Below are 20,672 nucleotides of genomic sequence, written 5' to 3' on the forward strand. Positions count from 1 at the left end.
CTCCTTAATACGTGTGTGTGCAACAAGTAACCATAAACAGCGGTTTGGGTTACAGGGCGTACCTAATGGTTCAATATGAATATATTAAATAGACGTTCCGTTACAGCACTCATACTAATGCTAGCGAAGGCAAACCCTGACTCTTCTTAGACCCGTCCCCACTGGCGTTTCATCATACATTACTCTAACCACACACTGGGTTCATCAGGCGCATTCTTAATCACACCGGAGCCGACTCGGGGGACGTTCGGCTTCCAGCGGCATTTAAAACACGATTTGGTCGATGAAAGATGTATTCAACAAATTCAAATAGCTCTTATACACACTGTTTATAGATATAATGGTGCTGGATTTGGACTTTTCGGAGTGTTTTCTTTCTTTTTCGACTCGCCTTAACTCCAAAGCAGGTTCTGACCCAGATGTACGACTGCGTGAACACTGTGGCCAGAGGAGATAAGCGCTTACCCAGTGAGGATGGAAGGCTAAACAGCTGATGGCCCCAATCCTTTGTCCCATGAAGCCGTCGTAGTACTTTATGTTGCTGATCACGTCGCCATTGGAGTTGTAGACCGCTATGAACTGGTTCATCGAGCCGCTGGAGAGCAGAGGATGAGAGAGGGAGATATAGAACATCATGTGTACTGCATTGATTCATTTTCTGACATGAATTTTAGGTGCAGTTAAATTTGTTTTTATTTGTTACTCAAAGTAAATACATAAAGAAAGATATTTCACTCTTCTTATTTTGACTAATACGTAAGAAAGTCTTCGAAAGCCCTGAGAGGCAAGTGAGAAAATCGCAAAATGATGAGTCATTTTCTACGTCTCAATTGTTTTCTGTCCCGTGTTCATGACTTGAGAATGGGTGCCAGGATATCCTCTCTCTAAGCACCAAAAACAAATACAGAGTGCATGTAGAAATGAATGCTCATCTGGAAGAACATTCAAACGTTAAGTCCTATTTAGAAGCTACTGGTGCAGTACGTTTTCCCGTGGAAGACAGAAAAGGAAGAATGATGGGATCTGACCTTAACATTGAGGACATATGAAGAGCTTTTATTGGAGCTGAAACCTGAAAGTCGACACAAACTCACCAAGCGAACAGGTTGGCCTGTGGGTGGATGTCCAGGGCCGTTAACCCCTTCACCGTCTGCAACACGTTGATGGAGTCTGGCGTCCGCGGTTCGAAGAATCGAACGTCCCCGTTAACACTGGTGGGGAAACGTCAACATTTAGAAATACATAAATAATGATGTGAATCTTGACAAGACAAGGAAAGAGCGTACCTGACACTGATAATATGTCCGTCTGTCTCCTTCTGCAGATGAGCTTTGACCACCCAGGCTCCGTGCTCCCTGTAGGTCATCACCCGGCTGCACAGACACACAACAGATAGAACCAAAGTCAGCTAAGGAAACGCTTACAGGAAACACAAGAAAATAACACAGCAAGTATAAATCATGAAATCATCGCAAGAGCATTAATAAAAGGTATAATTATTACTATTTTCCGTTTAAAAAGGCAACACCATCTCTCTGCTGTGACATGTAATACAGGTGAAAAGCCACTGGGGGGCGTCCTGGGATCATGACTGAACAAAACTCGAGAGACTGAGGAGGCATTAGAGCAGAAAACGGAAACCCTACAGCCATCTTTTGAAGAACTTAGCTGTGCACACAACCCATAATGCACTTGGACTACAGGTGTGACAGGAAGTTCATTTGATCCCAATACATTTCAAGTACAAAAGGATTACTTTACGAACAATGAACAGCATATTTTAGATTATAAGACACAATCTGTGTCTGCTGCACACAGGAGGCGTGTAAAACAGTTCATGGAGAATATCCCAAACATGATAACATGATGAACTGTCTGCTGGTCCTGGACGAACCTCAGGGGAGCAACAGTTCCTGAAAGATGGAACGTCCGGCCTGAGGGGAACTATTACATCACTTACAGATTCATGGTCCACTTCGTAGTTTAACTGCTTTGTTTTCCCCTTTGGGGCAGGAATTAAACTAATATTTAACCAACTGGGGGGTTACAGTGCCACCAGGGTCCATTAAAAGAGGTGGCAGACCCAAAGGGCGATTTACGGCACGCTATATATAATAAGCATAGATTAGAGAAGTGAATAATGCAGGACTGCGTAGAAGTTAATGCCCAGAGAAACTGCTGTGTGTGTATTTTTCAATGCATTTAAATAATGGCAAGACATTAAAAGAAAAGGGTGGGAAATCAAACCGTAAATTCATAAGCAATTTAACCTTTCGTGTGACAAGACAATGATGAGCTCAGATGTGTGAGAGAGAGAGTTTGTTCTACCATTCGTTTGGACCCATCCTCCTGTCGAAGACGCGCACGGACCCGTCGCCCAGACCGGCGACGATGAGCGAACGCTGGGAGTCACAGGAGAGGCTGGTCACGCAGCTGTCTGCTCCCGTCGGGATGTCCTGGTGGACGCACAGACGCAGGAACCCCCGTTAAAAGGCTTGATGACCAAGGTACCACCGTCAATACTCGTTAGACAATAAACCATCTTTGACTCGTCAGTCATGTGCTCCGTCGAGCGTCGGCTCGTTTCAAGTCGGACCCGGCGTCGATAAGCAGCCGCGGGCGAGGCCGGGCCGTTTGTACTTGTATTAGTCCATCCATCAGGACAATGATTAGCACACTCAGGACCATTAGATGTGTAAAAACAAGGGAGAAAAGGAGGAAACTGCACTAATGGCTCTGCCACAGACTTCCACTGGTTTACCAACACAGACACCAGCATTAGTATACTGTACGCTGTGACCAGTAAGTCCGAATGGGAAAAGCTACAGAACCAAAAGTATCACAGACATGATTTATTTATGCTATGCTTTTTGTTTTAAATAGCTTGAACCACATTTAAGTGTGACTGTCTTTTATTCAGAAATACATAGTGTATATATATATATAGTTGGTTTGGGTGCACAGTCTCATGACTCATCCTGTACACGGACCCATTGACTCTAGGTCTTAGCATTAAGAATGGTGATGGTCTTGTTCACTTATATAGGTCATAAAGAGGCATCACTATTAAAGTGAGATTGTTTCATAAGCAGTTTAATGTTCATTCCAGTCACTGTAAACTGCTGCTGGCGCTGAATGAAGTGAATGGCTTTTCAATGTCATCTTCTGAGGATTCGGTGACAAAAAATGACCATGACTACAGCCGAGGCATGAAGCAGGGTCACATGTTCAAATGAGTCATAACCTCACCATAAACCTCTACTGAGAAAAGGTTTCCAGAATCATGATGTAATACCCGACTCCAGAAATAATTACACTTTCAAGAGGAGAGTTAAGTGCAACATGTGGACCGCTCCTTCATACATAATGTTCTTCACAGCTCCAACTGGAGACAAGACTAGAAGGAAGGTAGACAGCAAGCCAACGCTGACACAAACCGACCAATTATCCAACCTTCCAGACGGCAGCCTTTCAACTATTCATTCATCCATTCATATTTATAGGATTGATTCATCAAAAAATAAGACGTTACTCACCGGCTAATACAAAGTTATAAATGTAATCATTCATTGTGAGCTGTTGAAAAAGTAATACCTGGACTTTCATCTCCCTGTCGGTGTCCCAGATCCTGACGACTCGGACGTCACCAGACGTCATAAGGAGACCCGTCTCCTGCTCCCAGTCGACGACCATGCCTGCACCTACAGCACAGGGTGACATGGTTATGATGCAGAAACATACACCAGTACTGTGTGTTGTTACAATGTCACGTCATTCAAATAAAACCAACAGTTAACTTTACTTTTTCACAATTAATACCGAACAGAAGTATTCAATTACTGAGAATAATTTGTATGTAATGTGATCTGCAGTTTAACAGTTTTTGATGTGCTTTTTCCCATTTCATTAAGAGGTGAACCCTCATGCACATAAACCCACACAAACACAGCTGTGAAACACACTGAGCATGTGTTGATCCCACTAATACACAACACACACACAATCTGCTGGAGGTTTCAGACGCCTCTCGCTGCTCCATGAAGCGAGTCAAGCGACAGATTAGTAAAACAGCTTCCCGCGACACAAAGGGGCCGAGCAAAAAACCTGCTTTCTGCAGGGACCGCATAAGCAAAATCACTTTTAGACATATATCACACGTCGTCACCGAGCTCCACGTTCCCGAGTGTATGAATGTGCACTTTCGTTGCAGATGGAAGCATTGGTTTAGCATTTTGCATCCTTCACATCAAGACGCTGACCACTGGGAGATGCAGACGCTGACCCTGCAACAGAGCCCCGTCAGCACATTCTGGCTTAGATGAGTCAAATGGCACTCAAGTGAGAAAGAGAGGCGGGAAGGAGCTGAAGACAGCAAGACTCTTCATGTGTTGGCAGACGCAGCAGGAATCAAGCGTCGAGCAGTGCCATGTCAGCCACACTTGGCCTGCTTGGCTCAGTGATGCCTGGTAGAGGTCTGGGGCTGCAGCTTGAAGTGAGGAACGATTCTAGATCTTCCACCACAACTTTCTGATGCTGGAATTGTGTGTGTGTGTGTGTGTGTGTGGGGGAGGTTATGGACAAGTCTTTTTCACTGTGCAATTCTTCCCCGGTTGTCCGTCTATTTAGAGGCGGAACAACCGGAGTTAACTTTGGAAAGGAAATGAGCCCCGTTGACACAGGAGGCAAAGAGGATGAGGAGGGAAAATGATGAGGTAAAACAACAGGGGAACCTCGGCTGGCACACATCTGGCACTGGCTGGCACACATCTGGCACTGGCTACACCATCCTCCACCAATTTCTCAGCCGTCTCTCATAAGGATGCTTTCACCATGAGCCCTACAGACACAGCATCCCTTTCTCTCCTCTTGGAACCAATTAGCTTCATTTCATCCTTTAAGTCCACCTCCTCTCTTAGTCACCTCCTCCTCCAGTCTTTTCCACATTCAATAACCATCTCCAGCTCACCCACCTACGTCACCGCCGCGCTTTATATATTATTTTGATGCTAATTGGCTCTTTTAAATTTAGGTTAAGAGAGAAGGACTCTGTTATTTTTCTCTAAACGAACCAGAGCATCATTTCAGATCCTCTCCGCTTATCTCCTCTGTGTGCCTCCTTTATGAGTCGTTACTGATCTTAACTTTCTTCCACTGTGCCATCTGCTGTGGAGCTTTTCTACTGTTCTACTTGGCCTCGGGTTGTCAGGAAACCCCAAGGCCCCGTGGGGCGGCTTCACATCCTTCCCTGTGACGTCACCCCGCCCCCCTCACACAGCGTCACACCGCCGGTAGCGTGTGCACATGTAAGGGGGGGGGGGGGGGGGAACACGCAGGGAAAACCACTTTCACAGGACTGCGCTCAGCGACACGTTCACGGTCACATGCTTGATGCCGGCTCATTTGAGAGGCTCCGAGGAGAGAGTGTGAGAGAGAGAAAGAAGGCATTCCCTTTGAAGCTGGCAGCTCCGTGATGAGGAAATCTGGGTTACAATGAGAGGGGAGGGGGAACGGAAGATTCCCACAACAAACCACAGCGTGGGCATGTATTTCCTCTAAAATATGGAACACACACGCAAACAAACCTTCATAAGAGTTTGATCCGTCTTTGTGGTGCTGCACAAAGACGAAGCAAATGCTTCCCATGATGAGACTTCTGTTGTGGATAAATATAAAGTGCATGAGTGAACATCCCCACAACACTAAGCACTGCCAATGGTCCAATAGTCGCCATGATTTGGTTTCTATTTTCAGCATTATCATATGCAATAAGTTGCGAATTGGTCCGTCACAACTGGACCCCCAGAAACCACAGAGGGTTAGCCATCATCACGCCGATAGCCGATGAGTTACGAGACTGAAACTTTGACAAAGTGACCCTTAAGAAAGGGCAAAAATAAAGAATGATGATATTAGAACGTGGATCGTATTTTTGTGGATGTTTTTATTACTGATAACAATGTACTCAAAGTAACTGCTCAGATCTCAGAACTAAAAAAAACTCAGAAAACAAAAGGGTGAAAGGTACAGTTTTTCAATATTACATCATACCCTTCATCAATGTGAATCGAGCAAACATAACTTCAAGTAATCAGATTTTTGTTCCAGCTGCAAATTACTTTAGTGAGTACGATGCTTTCAGAAAGAGAGGAAAAGACAGACAAAACTACACAAAAGATCCAAGTTGTAATGAATAACAATTATCCTTTGGGGAGTCAAGCAGGACCTGGTCTGTAAGGACCTGCCTTCAGTTTGTACCATTGTACTGCAAAGCCCTTTTGGGACTCCTTGCATCAGGGCATTCTTAAAAAACTATATTTTTAACATGCTTTTTAAACTCAAATGTGTTATTTAAGCAGCAACTCCTTTACGGAATAACTTACATGTAGGTTATGTGTAACATTAGCGAGTGTGTAAGTCTATAGCTGTAAACGTGTGTACAGTTTGTAGTTGTTTGCTACCTACGGATTAAAATGAAGGGTTTTGGACCTGAAGTTAGCGTCAACTTCGGCTCTGCTGCATTTACGGTGGGCTGACCTTTAAGGTGGACCAGCTGATCTCATTTCCGTGACAAGCTGCTCCAGCTTTGCTCAACGCTGCAGTTGATACTGTGCTTTAATGGTGCATGACAAATGGCTGGTTAAATTAGCACCAATCAGTGGCGCACAGATGCTCCCGTAGCCCGTTTCAGCCTCACCTTTCCTCCCTGGCTTCCCATCCAGCCACAAACCTTCTACACACCTTGTTATGTACTCCTCTTTCCTTCTCCACTCCAGGCGACTGAGTCTCCCTGTCACCAATCAAAATACAAGTTTGCTGGGAGTTCAGAGGGTCACAGCTCACTGATCTGCAACCTTCAAACCTGACCCTTCAGGGTTGTCTCACGCGCTCAGCACTCATACTCAAAACGGGATACGATCCGGCCTTAAAGGGAATCTTTGTGGGCAATAAGCGGGTCTTATTTACCCACACAGAAATCAATACGGACATGGAGGAGAGAGATGTGAGAAGGAAGGGTAGGAGCAAAGGAGTGTGGGCTACGTTTCCTCAGCTCACCACCTTACAGAGGTGGAGGTATAGATAGCTTAGATTTAGATCTTAGGTTCTCTCTTTAAGCCTCGTCTCTTTCTCCCCCAACAATAACATCCAAAACAGTAATGATACCGTTTGCACAACGGCTTTTCCCTTGTTGAACTCCGACAAGGGGGAAAAAAAAAAGATACTTTCAACACCACTAACAGCCGGCTGCCGGCAGTTGTGTCCTGTTCCCGCATGAGTAAGTCGAGACAATCCAACCTAATTTGTGATATATTTATCTCTTCCTTTCTATAAATATGTTTGTTTCATCCTTTTTTTTCCTCTCTAGAGAATTGCATTATTATTATTCTGCTTCCATAGATGGACTAACTCCCCCTCACACTGCCTACCTGGGTCTGCTCCCCTTCAGTGGTTTCCCTGCTTTCCCCTTCATCGTATTTGCTTTGAAAAGCTCCTCCGGGACTCCGAAAAAGAAAAAAAAAACGCCTCCAGGATTACCAGGGACATGCCCGGCATGCACGTGCCTCCAAGGGAAGAGGATGTTATCTACGGGAATGCTCTGACCGGCAGGGAGAGTGTCGTGCATTTGCATTTGTATAACCTTTAAAGGCCGAGGACTGACATTTGGGGAGGTAAAAGGCTTTGACCCGCCTGGTTGACAAAGACCTTGTGAAATGAGTCATAACCTACATAACATTAGCATTTGCTGACCTGATTATTGTGGACCGGAGACAAACACTCATTTCATCACTCCATAATTTACAACAAGAGACATCCCCAACAGTTGGAACTTAAAGGGTAGCCTGGACCCTGTTTTCCTATGGTTTTGGGTCTAAAAAATAACAACGGGGAAAAAAAGTTTCTGAAATTGTCCCAGTATCGAAGAATAACAATTTATAGTGGACGTGAGTGACGGTGCCAGCTTGCCCACCTAGGATTACATAACAGCCTGTGAGCAGCTGCCATCTACACCACTCTCGCTCATACTGGGCCAATTTCAGAAATTGGAATGTGAGTTGGACAAAAAAAAAATGGGAAAATAGGGCCCAGTTCGAAAAATACTGAAGTTACCATTCAACACGAGATTCATGGGAGAAAAGCCCGACAAATCCCGTTCCAACTTTTTGATGGAGTCAAATACAGAGGGAAAGTTAGACGTAAATATAGAACTCAACTATCTAACATTACAGAGCAGAAAACCCATCTGTATCCCTTATGGAAGTGTTTTCTTTGATCTCAGGAGGATTACAATCTGTATTCTTTGTAATGACCATCAGGGGGCGACTCATCTGTTTGCATAAAGAAGTCCAACTGTATGAAAGATCAGAAAATGACCCTCTTTCTCACTTGATTACCTCAGTATACGTTGTAAAGTCTAAATTGCTTTTTTCAAGTCTTCTTTAGTCCAGTACAGTGTTCTCTTTGTAAATTATGGTCATTTAAATTAAAATAGATGATGTTTGAGGGCGACCTCTCGTTTCTCTTCTGTTTGCAATAAACCAAGATGGCGATGGCCTTCAAAAGTAGTTCACAAACCAATGGGAGACGTTTATTTCTTCGTCCAGTGGTTTTAGATCTCCTGCCTTCCAAGACATACGGGAAAGTAAGTTTCTGTCACTTCTCTACTTGGTGTTATTCTTGACCTACATTGTAGTGAAACCCCGGCTCTGCATCCCAGTAAAGGCTGCAGGCACAACAATGTGGTCTGCCTGGAAGCTTTTTTCTCCAACTTCAAACCAAGTCCACAGTTCTAGATTTAGCAAGTTCCCAGAGCCCCAACGTTAACAAGGCACCGGGCAGTGCAGCCAAATGTAGAACAGGACGCAGCGTCTGCCTCCCCGAAGCCGAAGAGGAGAGGGCTGCCCTACTTCCACTTATACAGCCAAAGGAAAAGGGAAGGAAAGGATAAAGTGATGTGTAGGGGAGGGGCAAGGTGAAACATTATTAACAGTATGTGGATCAGAGCGTAATTAGATTGACTCTTAATCTAATCTGTAGAGATCTGATGTGTGCCGTTTTGTGTAGTAGCCGCAGAAATAGTTTTTCTAGTCTTTGTCGGTCACGGTCCCCTAACTTCACCAGCTCCCCTGGAGTTTAACTGGCTAATCCCTCCGGCGAGACAGTCCGGGTGGCTCTCTGCTATTAAAATCACACAGCACCGCCATGCTCCCAATTAAACACTGACACCTTTGAGAGCATTTCTTTTTAAACCCGAGGGGCCGTTGTGAGTTGATTCATGGGTGCACATGCTTTTTTCTCTTGGATATTTGAATATTGTTTTGCATGTGGATACAAGCCAAATTTGCACATTTTTCACTGCGACTGACAGATCACCCCAAAATAGTGATCCAATAATAGCTTAGCAACAGTATCTAGGCTTGGCAGCTCAAGCTTCGGATTTCTCCACAGGTTGAAGGGGTGTGTTTGGGGCTGCAGTGAGAAGGACAGTCGGCATTTAGGAGTTTGTCTTCTTTAATGTAAGCTGCAAATGTTAGCAACTACCAATAGCAGAGGTACTAGATGAGAATGGGGAAATTCAGGACATGGGAGTGGAGAGTGGGCGTGGTCACTTTGCCACGAGGCCTCTGGTACATTACATACAGTGTCAACAAGCAGTAGTAATAATAGTCGTACTATTCTTTCCTGCAGAACTTGCAGAATGCTTTGTTTGGATCTCGTAAGGCAGCAATGATCCATGGGTATTTCCCTCCTGAAATTCCTCATGGGATTTTGTGTTTTGGCTGGTCCACCAGGTCCCGGGACGCCGGGCTCCATCTCAGCAGTGAACGGTTTAATTCCCCTCTCTAAATGTTTGAATTCAACAAAGTCATAGCTGTTTATCAATTTGTGGCACTAGTTGAACACTGCCAAAAAGAAACGGTGCCCGCCTGTGGGCAACAGCAAAAATTATGTTTCACAACGATCAGTACTTTGTTTTATTAAGCAATAACTAATCCAGACTGGTATAGTTTTAGGGGCACAAATAGGACTGGATTGTCTGGGATGTCTGGTCACCTCACTATGGTTTTAACGAAAATGTTTCTTATTATTAACTACATTAGTTTGTGGTTTTAATGCTTACAAAGAGAAAAGCTCAGTTCACGGTCCAGCCTTCTGCAGAGGGAGCATTATGTTTGCTGAGGACATCGGAGAGTCTCAAAAGTATTTTTTCTTTGTAAGGTTCAAATTGAAAATGTGCTTTTTTAAAAACTCAAACAAGTATGTGAGGTTGTGATGAATGCAACCAAGGGCCCTTATCATTCAAAAGAATACGAAGAATTTAGAGTCGGATCCAAGAACTGTGTGTCCAACTTGTTGAACGGGGACTATAGGAACACATCATGCCTTCTTCCCTCTATTGGGATCACTGCCTGGGATGAAGTGATGGAGCATCACCGGACAGATGGACGTATGAGAGGCGGAGGTCAGGAGGATAAGAGAAAACAAAAAAAAAAAGGCACACTGCCGGTTGTTTAGTGCAGCACTCTGGGAGGTGAGGGAGTAGAGAAGAGAACGGCAACACTCACCTCCTTGCTTACTCCTGTCAAGATAGATGGAGACCCTTCTGGCAAGACCTGCGAGCAGGAGGGGGGGAGGCAAACGGTAGGGGGGGGAGGGAGGGAGGGAGGAAGGAAAACGCAAAAAAGCAAGCAACAAATTAGCAAGGACCCCCACGCGTGTGTGGACCCACAGACACTTAAAAGTATGACTTCATGAGTATACATGCAGTCAAACAGCAACAGGATGAACAAGGCTGGCGTTTCCCAGAGTGGCGTCTTCCAGATGACTAACAGGGATATGTGGGCATCAAAGAGAGAGACTCTGCATTACAAAGAGGGGCTGCAGAGGGTGTCCAACCTCCAAGCCTGTAATAATATATAATAATAAATCCCTTCACCACTGGGCATAAAGCAGGTAGGGTGGTGTCGCTGCTTAACGCTGTGTGTGTATGTGCAGAAGACATACTGAAATGGTTTAACTGGGATGAAGGTGTGTGTGATGAAATAAATGGATTAATTCCATCACACAAAATGACAAGATTTGGTTTTTGTGGAGGAGAACGTCATCTGGTAAAACGTCTCGCTGCCTTGTTCAGCCTCTCTGGAGACGAGGAGAAAGACACAAAACAAAGTCAAAGGAACCAGCAAAGTAACAACAAGCCAGACAAACAGAGTCTACAGAGATGGTTCACCGGTGGAGGAAGAAAAGCCTGTTGTTGGACGACGGGGATGAGTGAAGACGGGTTGTGTGTGTGTGTCTCATTGAGAAAGGTTCAGGCTCGTAGCAACAACAACCTATAGAGGTAGAGTCGGTTTTCAGCAGCACAAAGGCAGACTTGTGTAATATTTTATCGTTTTTTACATTATTAATGCCACTGAGGCAATGCTAAAAGTCTAAAAGCTTCACAACAGCATCACATTATTGTCCTCTATCTGGAAGACGTTCCGAGCAGCAGTAATAACTCTAAACTGATTACTGGGGCAGGAGGGGAGCTGCTGTGTGAATGCAGTAGAGGAAACTGTGTGCATGTGTGTGTAAGAGAGATTACAGTTGGTTTTAAAGATTCTTGCAAAAAAAAAAAGGGAAAACATTTCAACACCAATAAGTTAAAGCTGGACTTTTCAGTCAAACTTTTCCAGGAAAGATTTCAGTGGAATGGCTGTTTATATTAAAACTGATGCCTAGTCTGAATGCAGAGCCACCGACGACACTTGCAGGATAACAAGCGCATCACTTAATGTTAAAGTCGGAGAGAAAACAAGGCTGAGGCTCGCTGCAGGAGAGTCCTCGGCGAGGGAAGAGTCTCGGAGCCATTTGTGTCACGAGAGTGGGAGAGACGGTGATGCTCGTTGAGCGCGTCGCCTCTTTGCAGCTCCCCACGGAGCTCTGTGGCCTTGTAATGATGGAGACACACATGTGCATGCAGCGCCTGGTCCATGCCTCTGCACAGTCGCTCAACCGCTCTCGACAGCTCTGCTCTCGTTGCTACCAATTAGCTAAATGTGTCTTTTACTATATGAGATGTGCTCGTAAGGATCTCGCTTTACAGTTGCTGACCCCGCACAATACTGTGATCAGATGCCAAATCACTGGATCATTTAAAAAACTTCTTTCAAAACGTGCATCTGTCGAGGAGGGGATCCGGATCATTCATACAATCATTCATGCAATCATTATACAATCATTCATACAATAATTCATACAGCTGTCACAGTTTCCAACTGCCAAATTGTGAAATGAGGAGCAGTGGAGAGAAAGGGAAGGAGAGAGATAGAGAGAGAGATAGATAGAGGCCATCTTGGACAAGTGAGTCCCGTGGGTGTCGGGCCCGTTTTCAAATATTTGCATTAAAAATCAGTTCATGAGTTTTGGAACTGTGTCAACACAGAACATCCAACATCCACGGCCCCAGTTTAAAATGATTTGTTATATTCATGCAACAAGCAAACGGTGAAGGATGAACCATTCCAAGGGTCATTTTGTGTTCTTACATTAACTTTTAAATGACAGATATATGATGGATTATGGCCGATGTGACAGGGTTAGACAGGCGCCAGGTGAGGCTGACAGCCGGCTGTAAGTTTACATTGCATTGGTTTTGAGTGATGGAGCTGACTCATGACTCAAAATACAAAAACCTACTCGCAGTGCGGCAGAAAACAATCCCACAACAGTGTGGCAGCAGAGCAGAACTCCGGTTTCTTATTTCGTTTCATTGCATCAGATGAAATCAATTATTGGGAAGGCCACATGCGACTCCTGGAATCGGCTTTATGACGGTTATTTCATCCCAGATAACTAGAATACACTCCTTGCAAAAAAAAGGGCGGTGAGTCACCAGCAATCAAACTTGATCGTATAAGTCATGATAAAATGAAGTGTTATGATTGTTGATGAACAGAGGGGTGGGCGGCGAGCTACTCCAGGTAAGTACTGTGGGAGGATGAGGGGGGGGAGGCGGATGGTAAAATAAAGCGTTGATCTTTACTGTGAGTGCTGCTGGAAGGCTGACCTCTGGTAGTGGGCAGCATGTCTGAGAGGCCCTGCCAAGCCGTCACCATCTCTGGGTTCTTCTGGTCGGCGAAGTTCTTCCAGATACGTAGCGCGCCATCATCTGGAGAGGATGAGATCCAAAGTGTTAGAGCCACAACGGCAAATATGGACAAAGACGTGCAGCGAGGAGCGGAGGCGAAGGCCTTAAGGAGGCGCAGCACAACACTTGTATTCTTAATGGATTTGGAAGGTGAACCTGTTTAAACCTTGAAGACTTTTTCTTTGAGCAAACAAGTCGACACAGCTTCAAAATGAACACACACACACACACACACACACACACACACACACACACACACACACACACACACACACACACACACACACACACACACACACACACACACACACACACACACACACACACACACACACACACACACGCACACACACACACACACACACAGACACTTATCAAAAGAGTCAATAGAGAAGGTAGAGCAGCATTTTAAAAGGCTCTTTGCCTTTAAAACGTCCCGTCGGTGTGAAAAAGTGAGTCTTGAGTGTCCAACCCTAGCGGAGCTGAAACCCGACTACAGGAAGACACGGAGCTAAACATTTAGCGTGTCCACACACTCTGAAGAGAGAGCTATAACAAGCCATAAAAGCCTCCTCTAGATTTACATCCCATGTTTGACTATTTAATGCTGCAAATAAATATATACCTATTCATAATGTCGTCCCCGATATGATTCACCGGCTGATTGATGGAGAATACATGCACGTAACGTTTTGATGAGATCTAAATGTATTAATTCCCCAGCTTTATCGGCGTTGCAGGAGGTGTCCAATGAAATACAGCATTCATTCTTAGCTTAATGTTGCAGCGTTCAGACACAACAAAATCAATCTGCGTCTGTGTGTGTTTTTAATTTAGAGTTGTTTTCTACCGTTCCCCTGGGTTACCAGGATGAAAGAAGCGGTGGGGGAGGGGAGGAGGGGGTAATTGCTTTGGTCTGTTGATGAATGATGATGAATACACATGAGTCCCTTTGCGTGTGTGTGTGTGTGTGTGTGTGTAGAGGGATAAGAGCCCAGTGTTTAAGGCTCGTCGCTGCTACAAATGAGTCTTCCCATTTCCGTGAACATTTGAGCTCACTCAAAGAAACCGCTACTAACTCCAAACTTCTCACACGCTGCAAAGCTGCGAGTCTCCTGTGCGAGTGCATGTTGTGCGTTTCAAACCTGTTGCAGTGAGCAGCAGTGAACAGTCGTGTCCATTCAGGTACTCCATGGCGGTGATGCGAGTGTAACGAGGATTTCCATTATAGAAGTAGTCCAGCCTCTCGCCCTTCTCCCAGTCCCAGAAACTGCAGCAAACACACACACACACAGACACACACTCTGATTATTGGAGCTTCTTTACATTTAATGCCATCAAATAGGAAATCATTTGCATGACGGTCTGAAAGCTGATGATTCCACGGTGCATGCTCTCTGACCAGATGCTGTCTTTGTCAGCCACGGCGATGCAGGTGTTGAAGGGGTGGAACTTGACAACAGATGGTACTCCAGGGTTGCGGTTGATGAATATTTGATCATCCAGACGGGACACACCTGTAATCGAGGGGACATGCCAGGATAGGAACAATTATAAAGAGGAGAAGAATCTGTTGCACTTGGAAAACTAATGAATGTTTAAAAAGAAAACATACATTTATCTTTTATACCTTTTTGAGTTCGGTGTGTACCGGGCCTGTAATACGATGTCGAGCTTCCATCTTGTGCTAACTCTGTTTTTCTATATTACCAAACTATCTGTCCTCATTTGTTCTCACTGAAGACAAATCTTTAAAGACATATTTTGCTTTTTAAAGAGGCGTCAATGATTTCCTCACACAGCCAGACTTTGCAGTTTTTACCAAATGGACAGGAACAATTCAGCTGTGGTTTAACGGACATTCGTTGTACTAGTGAGTATGACCTCCACCCTAAATAAGTGGACTTCTGCTGGCTATGATCAGTAATGTATTTGTGATGCATCACAAATGAATGTAACTCAGGAGAAAATACAACAAACCGGACCCGAACCAGAACATCCTGGAATGAATGAATGCGAATATAAACCCAGAGTTTTACAGCGTTGTTTGGTTACAAAATAGTATTAGGTTTTGATGCAAAGCAAGAAAAACAAAACATCCCTGGTAGGAGATTCAAGGCGGAGGAAAGACAGTGCCCCTCTGGCCAATTTTAATGGAATATAACACGTTGCCAACGAACGGATACGACTGAAAAATCCACTGCCTTGCCATATGTTGTCATGGCAACAACACACAACGTTCCACAAGCCTGTCCTTGACTACCTGAGCACACTCTTGAGACGGCCATAATGAGATTAAAAAGAACGAGGAAGAATCCATCATGAATTCATCACAGAATTGCGGCTAAAAAGGAGAAAGTTGGGAGGGAAATGCCAAGGCCTTTGGTTAAAAGATGAGCAAGATCATCGCCATCGATTTTCTTTTGTTTGTGCCGTTTGACGGCACATTCAATATGGAGGAACTGAAGCTACCCCGAGGACTTGAGCGCTGCTACTGATGGCTGTACGTTCTGCAGCACCGATGACCGCATCAGCTTTACAAGCCAAGATATCTCTTATTTCTTGCTGTTCTGCCTCCATCTCGCCGCCTACGTCCTCAGTCTTCCTCACCCTTCAACCCACCCTCCCCATCTCCTCTCCTCTCGGCTCTCTCTGGAGGGAACTGACTGAATGAGGGCAATCCTACTACTTTTTTCTCTTTCAAAAAGAAAAAGCATAGAGTATAGACGGGTATTCATTGATTCAGAAAGCGAGGGAGAGACACGTGAGGGAGCAAGCCTCGGCTCTGACGCCACTCTCCTCGTCACTCCGTGGTTGAGTATGTGTGCGGGGGGGCTGCCAATGACGTCGGGGGTGTTAGCTATTCTGTTTGAGGAAGCTCCGGCTCCACCTGGGGAGTCTGTGTGTACGTGGGCACCCCCGGCTGGAGGATGTGTGTGCGTTCGAGCGTCATGTGACTCACAAAGCGGGGCTACGGATTGATTTCAGTCACATCGATGGAAATCATTTCACTCACATGTCTGAAACAAAGCTGCACCAGACACCCGCCGGACATCTCAGCCTGTCCTCTTTTGGACAGTCTGGGTTTTAAACCAGATTCTGCCTTTTGTCGAGGACCAAAAACATTCAATTAAACATGATGCTGGCAAGATCTCGGCGCTCATGCTCTGTGATCTTAGTGCTTTATTTCGACACCGCCGTGACATCGCCTTGCCACACTGAACAAGTATGTGGTTGTTCCCTGAAGCTGATTAACAAACAGGAAATAAATGTGGTTGACGCCAAAGCAAAGTGTGGATGCACCTTGGAGTTCTGAACCTCAAATTAAAATATGAACAGCAGTGTGATATTAGTCCTGATGGTTGCTCCTGCTGCCTTTTCTTAAAGCTGCAAAGTTTGATTTTTTTTGGCCAAGTGGGGGCAGAAGAAGTCCATATCGGCAGCTTTCTGTTGCCTTTTTAAGTTGCTAAAGCCTCGAACTGAAGGTCTCATATCTGCCGCCGGCTCTCCTCCCAGCGGCGTGGAGCGAGGCGAGGGACCGAGGAGATGTGCCAGCTTTGTAATTTGTGTCTCATTTATCTTATCTTTATAATTTAAGGCCAATCTCAAGATGAAAATGTGTTTCACCTCTCCCACAAGATGTGTGTCTGTAGATTTAAAGGTACGCACGGACAAAATCCACACATTGGTTGCTGTTTGTAAACACAGAATAAAAAAAACGTGGCCCTCCACTTCACTGACGAGAGAGAGAGAGAGAGAGAGGGAGAGAGAGGTTCACAGACCTCCCATTACTTTTTTCCACATCAATAAACCTGCCTTGCTTTTTTTTTTAAAGATCATTACATGTCATAACTTTGTGATTAAAATCTGTGATTATATTTTGATGAATTTAATCTAATTTCATGTAATATATGCGCAAATAAATTCTGCATGTGAATTGCAGGTAAATCAGGAAGACTCTTCCAGATGGACAGAATTGTTTAGTATAAGAGCTCCAGTTGGGTTTTATTTGTTTTTTTCTATTTGTTTTGTCATATATCTAAATAAAAACAATACATTTACTCATTAGCTATTGGTAGCCAAACTACCAACAAGCCTATACGCACATGTGTGTGTGTGTGTGTGTGTGTGTGTGTGTGTGTGTGTCACTAACCCCTCTGTGTGATGCCTCGACTCTGCCTTCTCACACGAGTGTTTCTCAGGAACCTCCACTGCCGCTCCATCCTCACCTGACTCTCCAGGTCATGCTCCTCTGGGATCTGAAAGAGGGGATTACACTTTGGGACATTTCTAGGAAGGAGCCTATGCTTTAAATGCATTAAACCCTCAGCAGAAACAAATATAGTATAAGATAAATACCAAAGTGGTGTCAAGTATCCCTCCTTGAAACACTGACTCCAAACCTGATTTCAATGTAGAAGGCAATACACAAAAAGGTTATTCTGCCCTAGCAGATGTGGCGGACGCCCAGACCCTTTTGGTGGTGGTCTTCTCCTCGTTTTCCCATCATGCACTCCCAATTTCACCCTGATACGACTCTCTTAACCTCTCTTTTTTCCCCTCCTTTACTGGACTCTTCTCTGGATGATCAGCGTTTATCAACGGAGCTCTAATGTTTGATATCGGTATATCAAACACACTGTCCATGTGAGAATGCGTGGCAAACATTTAGTTATTTCAGACCCATCTTGGTCTGAACATTCAAGTTCACTGTAATATTTACATTCATCATCATTTGAATGTCAACGTTATGAATGAAGCAGCGACCTATTGGGTAGCCTGCAGCCCCTAATGATGTCATTACAAGGAGGAATATGAGCTCACTGTCCTGGAGGTTCTACATGTTGACCATCATAAGTCTGCCTTTTATTGGCCTTGTATCACACGTAGGCTACGTTTGACTCAGTCCAGTCAAGAATGATTCACATAACATGCTTGATGGTGATGCAAACATTGCTACGTTTCCACACATTCCTGCTTAGAACAAGGAGCGTGTAAGTGTGCTTTTTTTTTTGCAAATCAATTCGGCAAAAACATTTGCATTGCACATGTGTGATCATTGTACGAGTGCTACAACAAACAAAGTGTTGGACTACTCCTTCAGGGCTTGGCCCCCCGTCTGAGCTCACAGCATGTTCTCTTTGTTTTCTGCACCAGCCGGCTCATCGATAATACAAAGTTTATCAACACGTCTCATCACATTACAGGCCTGATAGCTTCGCTTGCTCCTTCACTACTGTGTAAAGTAAAGCTCATGCTGCTACGCAGATAATGACTCAAGTCATCCATTCACTTAATGCAATCACATCTGCTGAGCAGAGGGACAACGCGAAGAGTATTAACTTTGAAACAAAATGGCCCCCGCAGATTTAGTCCCAGCTTTATTTTCCTCCTTAATGACGTTCAATATGAATGTGTAGGATTCAGTTTAAAGATATTAAAATCGTAAATGAAAAACCTGACAGTTCTTTTGCCATAAGGATGCATATTTGATAGAAGACTAAATAAACCACAGAGTTATAAACAGAGCAAACCTGGAATAGTGTGTGTGTGGTTGCCAGTGTGTGCTTGTTAAGCACATTTCGACAGCGAGGCCTCCCACGCCCACTGAATGCTAAACAGCTTGACACACAAGAAGCTACAGTGTCATCTGACTACACTACTACTGTGTGCAATCGATACTCCTGTAATATCCTCATTTCAAGGAAACGCAACACACATTCGAACATCTGAGTGTAGATGTTAATACATATATTTGTATACGAGATGTTGCATGTACAGTACAGTGTGTGGTCAGATTTATATGTTTATCACAGACAGTGTTTCTATTTATGGTTCCTGGCTGAGCTGTGAGGAGGTAACTGTGGTTCCCAGGGTTGTGGTACAGCTGCCATTGTAACATTTAATGAGAACCTGAGGTTGAAAAAGAGAGGGACTCTAGCATATCATTCTCCACAGAGCGCCAGAGAGTGCTGTTCTGGATATACAGCAGAATCCCTGGGACACTATATGGCCCAATGAGGAAGCCCTGAGAGGCAAGTGAGAAATAAAAAAATCTGGTGATTCATTTTCTAAGTCTGAGCTAAATTGCTTTCTCTCCTGTGTTTATAACTTAATGTCAGCTGAAAAAGGGTACTTTTTTTCTCCATATGTGAAAAGAAGTTTTGACAGGTAAAAAAAAGAAAAGAAGCTATTTTTATTTTTATTATAACATTTTATTTTATCATTGCAATAGGCTACCCTATGTTTTACATATGACTGCGTTCTTTCAGGCCAGTTGCACTTCAGCCTCTTGTGGACAAAATGAGTATTACAATAATATTTATCCCCTAAAATCTTGTTTTCAAATGAAAAAAAAAAAAACTTAAAAAATGTATCCTGGCCAAATCAGAATTATTTTTGTCTCTCCGTACCAAAAGTGTGGACACTCAAATATTACACCAATGTGATTGTGGAACATCTAATTTGTAGCTAACGCTAATGGTTGCAGCGATAACAGACTCCAAACTTTATGGAATTAGCATTATATACCTCGATTCTTTTTCAATCCGATCCCCTCTACTGGCGCAGCAGGTTAGTAAAGAACTATGTTGTTTGTGAGGACAGGCTCTGGCCTGGTTGTTGCTCACATCTGTCCCGGTACGTTTCCATGGATACGGGTTTCCACATTCTTCTGGTCAACCATGTTTGTAACCACAGCTCTTACTCTCTCACTACAAATAATAAAGCCCTGGACATTGATCTCTTTTTCTCCATCTTAAACACGCTATCTCACTCTCGTGTGACGAGTCTTCACTGACCTTGCTCCACACACACACACACACACACACACACACACACACACACACACACACACACACACACACACACGCACGCACACACACACACACACACACAGCTTTCATGCTGCTGACACAGTGATATGATAACCTGTGTGCAGACTTTGAGGCATACCCTCTCTCTCACTGTCTCTCTCTCTCACACACACACACACACACACACACACACACACACACACACACACACACACACACACACACACACACACACACACACACACACACACACACACACACACACACACAGCTTTGTAATAGAGCAGAGTTTTATGGCAGCACTCAAAATTTTGCCAACGCAGCGTTCTGATTCGTGCTACTGCAAAGCCCCTCTCCTCCTCTCCCGCCTGCTCCTTCACTCACTCTTCCCACCCAATCACCTCTCTGCTTTTTATCGTCTTTTGTAGCCACTCTTCCTTTCATCATTTCCACGCTCTTCAGACACAGTTTTACCTCACTTTCAGCACCTCTATCCCCCTCCTTCCTTTTTTGTGTGCACTCTATCCTCCTTCACTTCGCTTCTGGCCCCAAATGTCTTTGTGTTGTAAATATTTAATATTACGAAAGTTTACTTTTCTCTTCACTCCCGTTCTGTATCACTTTGTCTCTCATGCACACATGAATTTCTCATGCTTTTCAAACTTATTTTCCTTCCGCCACACCCAAACCTTTCTATTTTCTTCTTCTAGGACTATTTGACCCTCACG

General features: G+C 44.3%; 1 protein-coding gene across 4 annotated transcripts in view; it reads right to left on the reverse strand.

The window, feature by feature from the left end:
• rptor (regulatory associated protein of MTOR, complex 1) overlaps positions 1-20,672 on the reverse strand; it is a 126,564-nt gene that overhangs the window by 3,212 nt on the left and 102,680 nt on the right. Inside the window, exons 26-35 of one of the 4 annotated variants that reach the window (XM_084006432.1) lie at positions 17,283-17,388; positions 14,532-14,646; positions 14,275-14,399; positions 13,049-13,150; positions 10,563-10,610; positions 3,595-3,701; positions 2,329-2,456; positions 1,287-1,373; positions 1,095-1,211; positions 466-595 (exon numbers count right to left, since the gene is read on the reverse strand). In XM_084006432.1, coding sequence (XP_083862558.1) covers positions 466-595; positions 1,095-1,211; positions 1,287-1,373; positions 2,329-2,456; positions 3,595-3,701; positions 10,563-10,610; positions 13,049-13,150; positions 14,275-14,399; positions 14,532-14,646; positions 17,283-17,388 — 1,065 coding nt within the window. Of the gene's footprint in view, positions 1-465; positions 596-1,094; positions 1,212-1,286; positions 1,374-2,328; positions 2,457-3,594; positions 3,702-10,562; positions 10,611-13,024; positions 13,151-14,274; positions 14,400-14,531; positions 14,647-17,282; positions 17,389-20,672 lie in introns of all 4 variants that reach the window. The other 3 variants (XM_084006431.1, XM_084006434.1, XM_084006433.1) reach the window with 3 other exon arrangements.

Source organism: Eutrigla gurnardus (assembly GCF_963514095.1).
Source record: "Eutrigla gurnardus genome assembly, chromosome: 3".
NCBI lineage: Eukaryota > Metazoa > Chordata > Actinopteri > Perciformes > Triglidae > Eutrigla > Eutrigla gurnardus.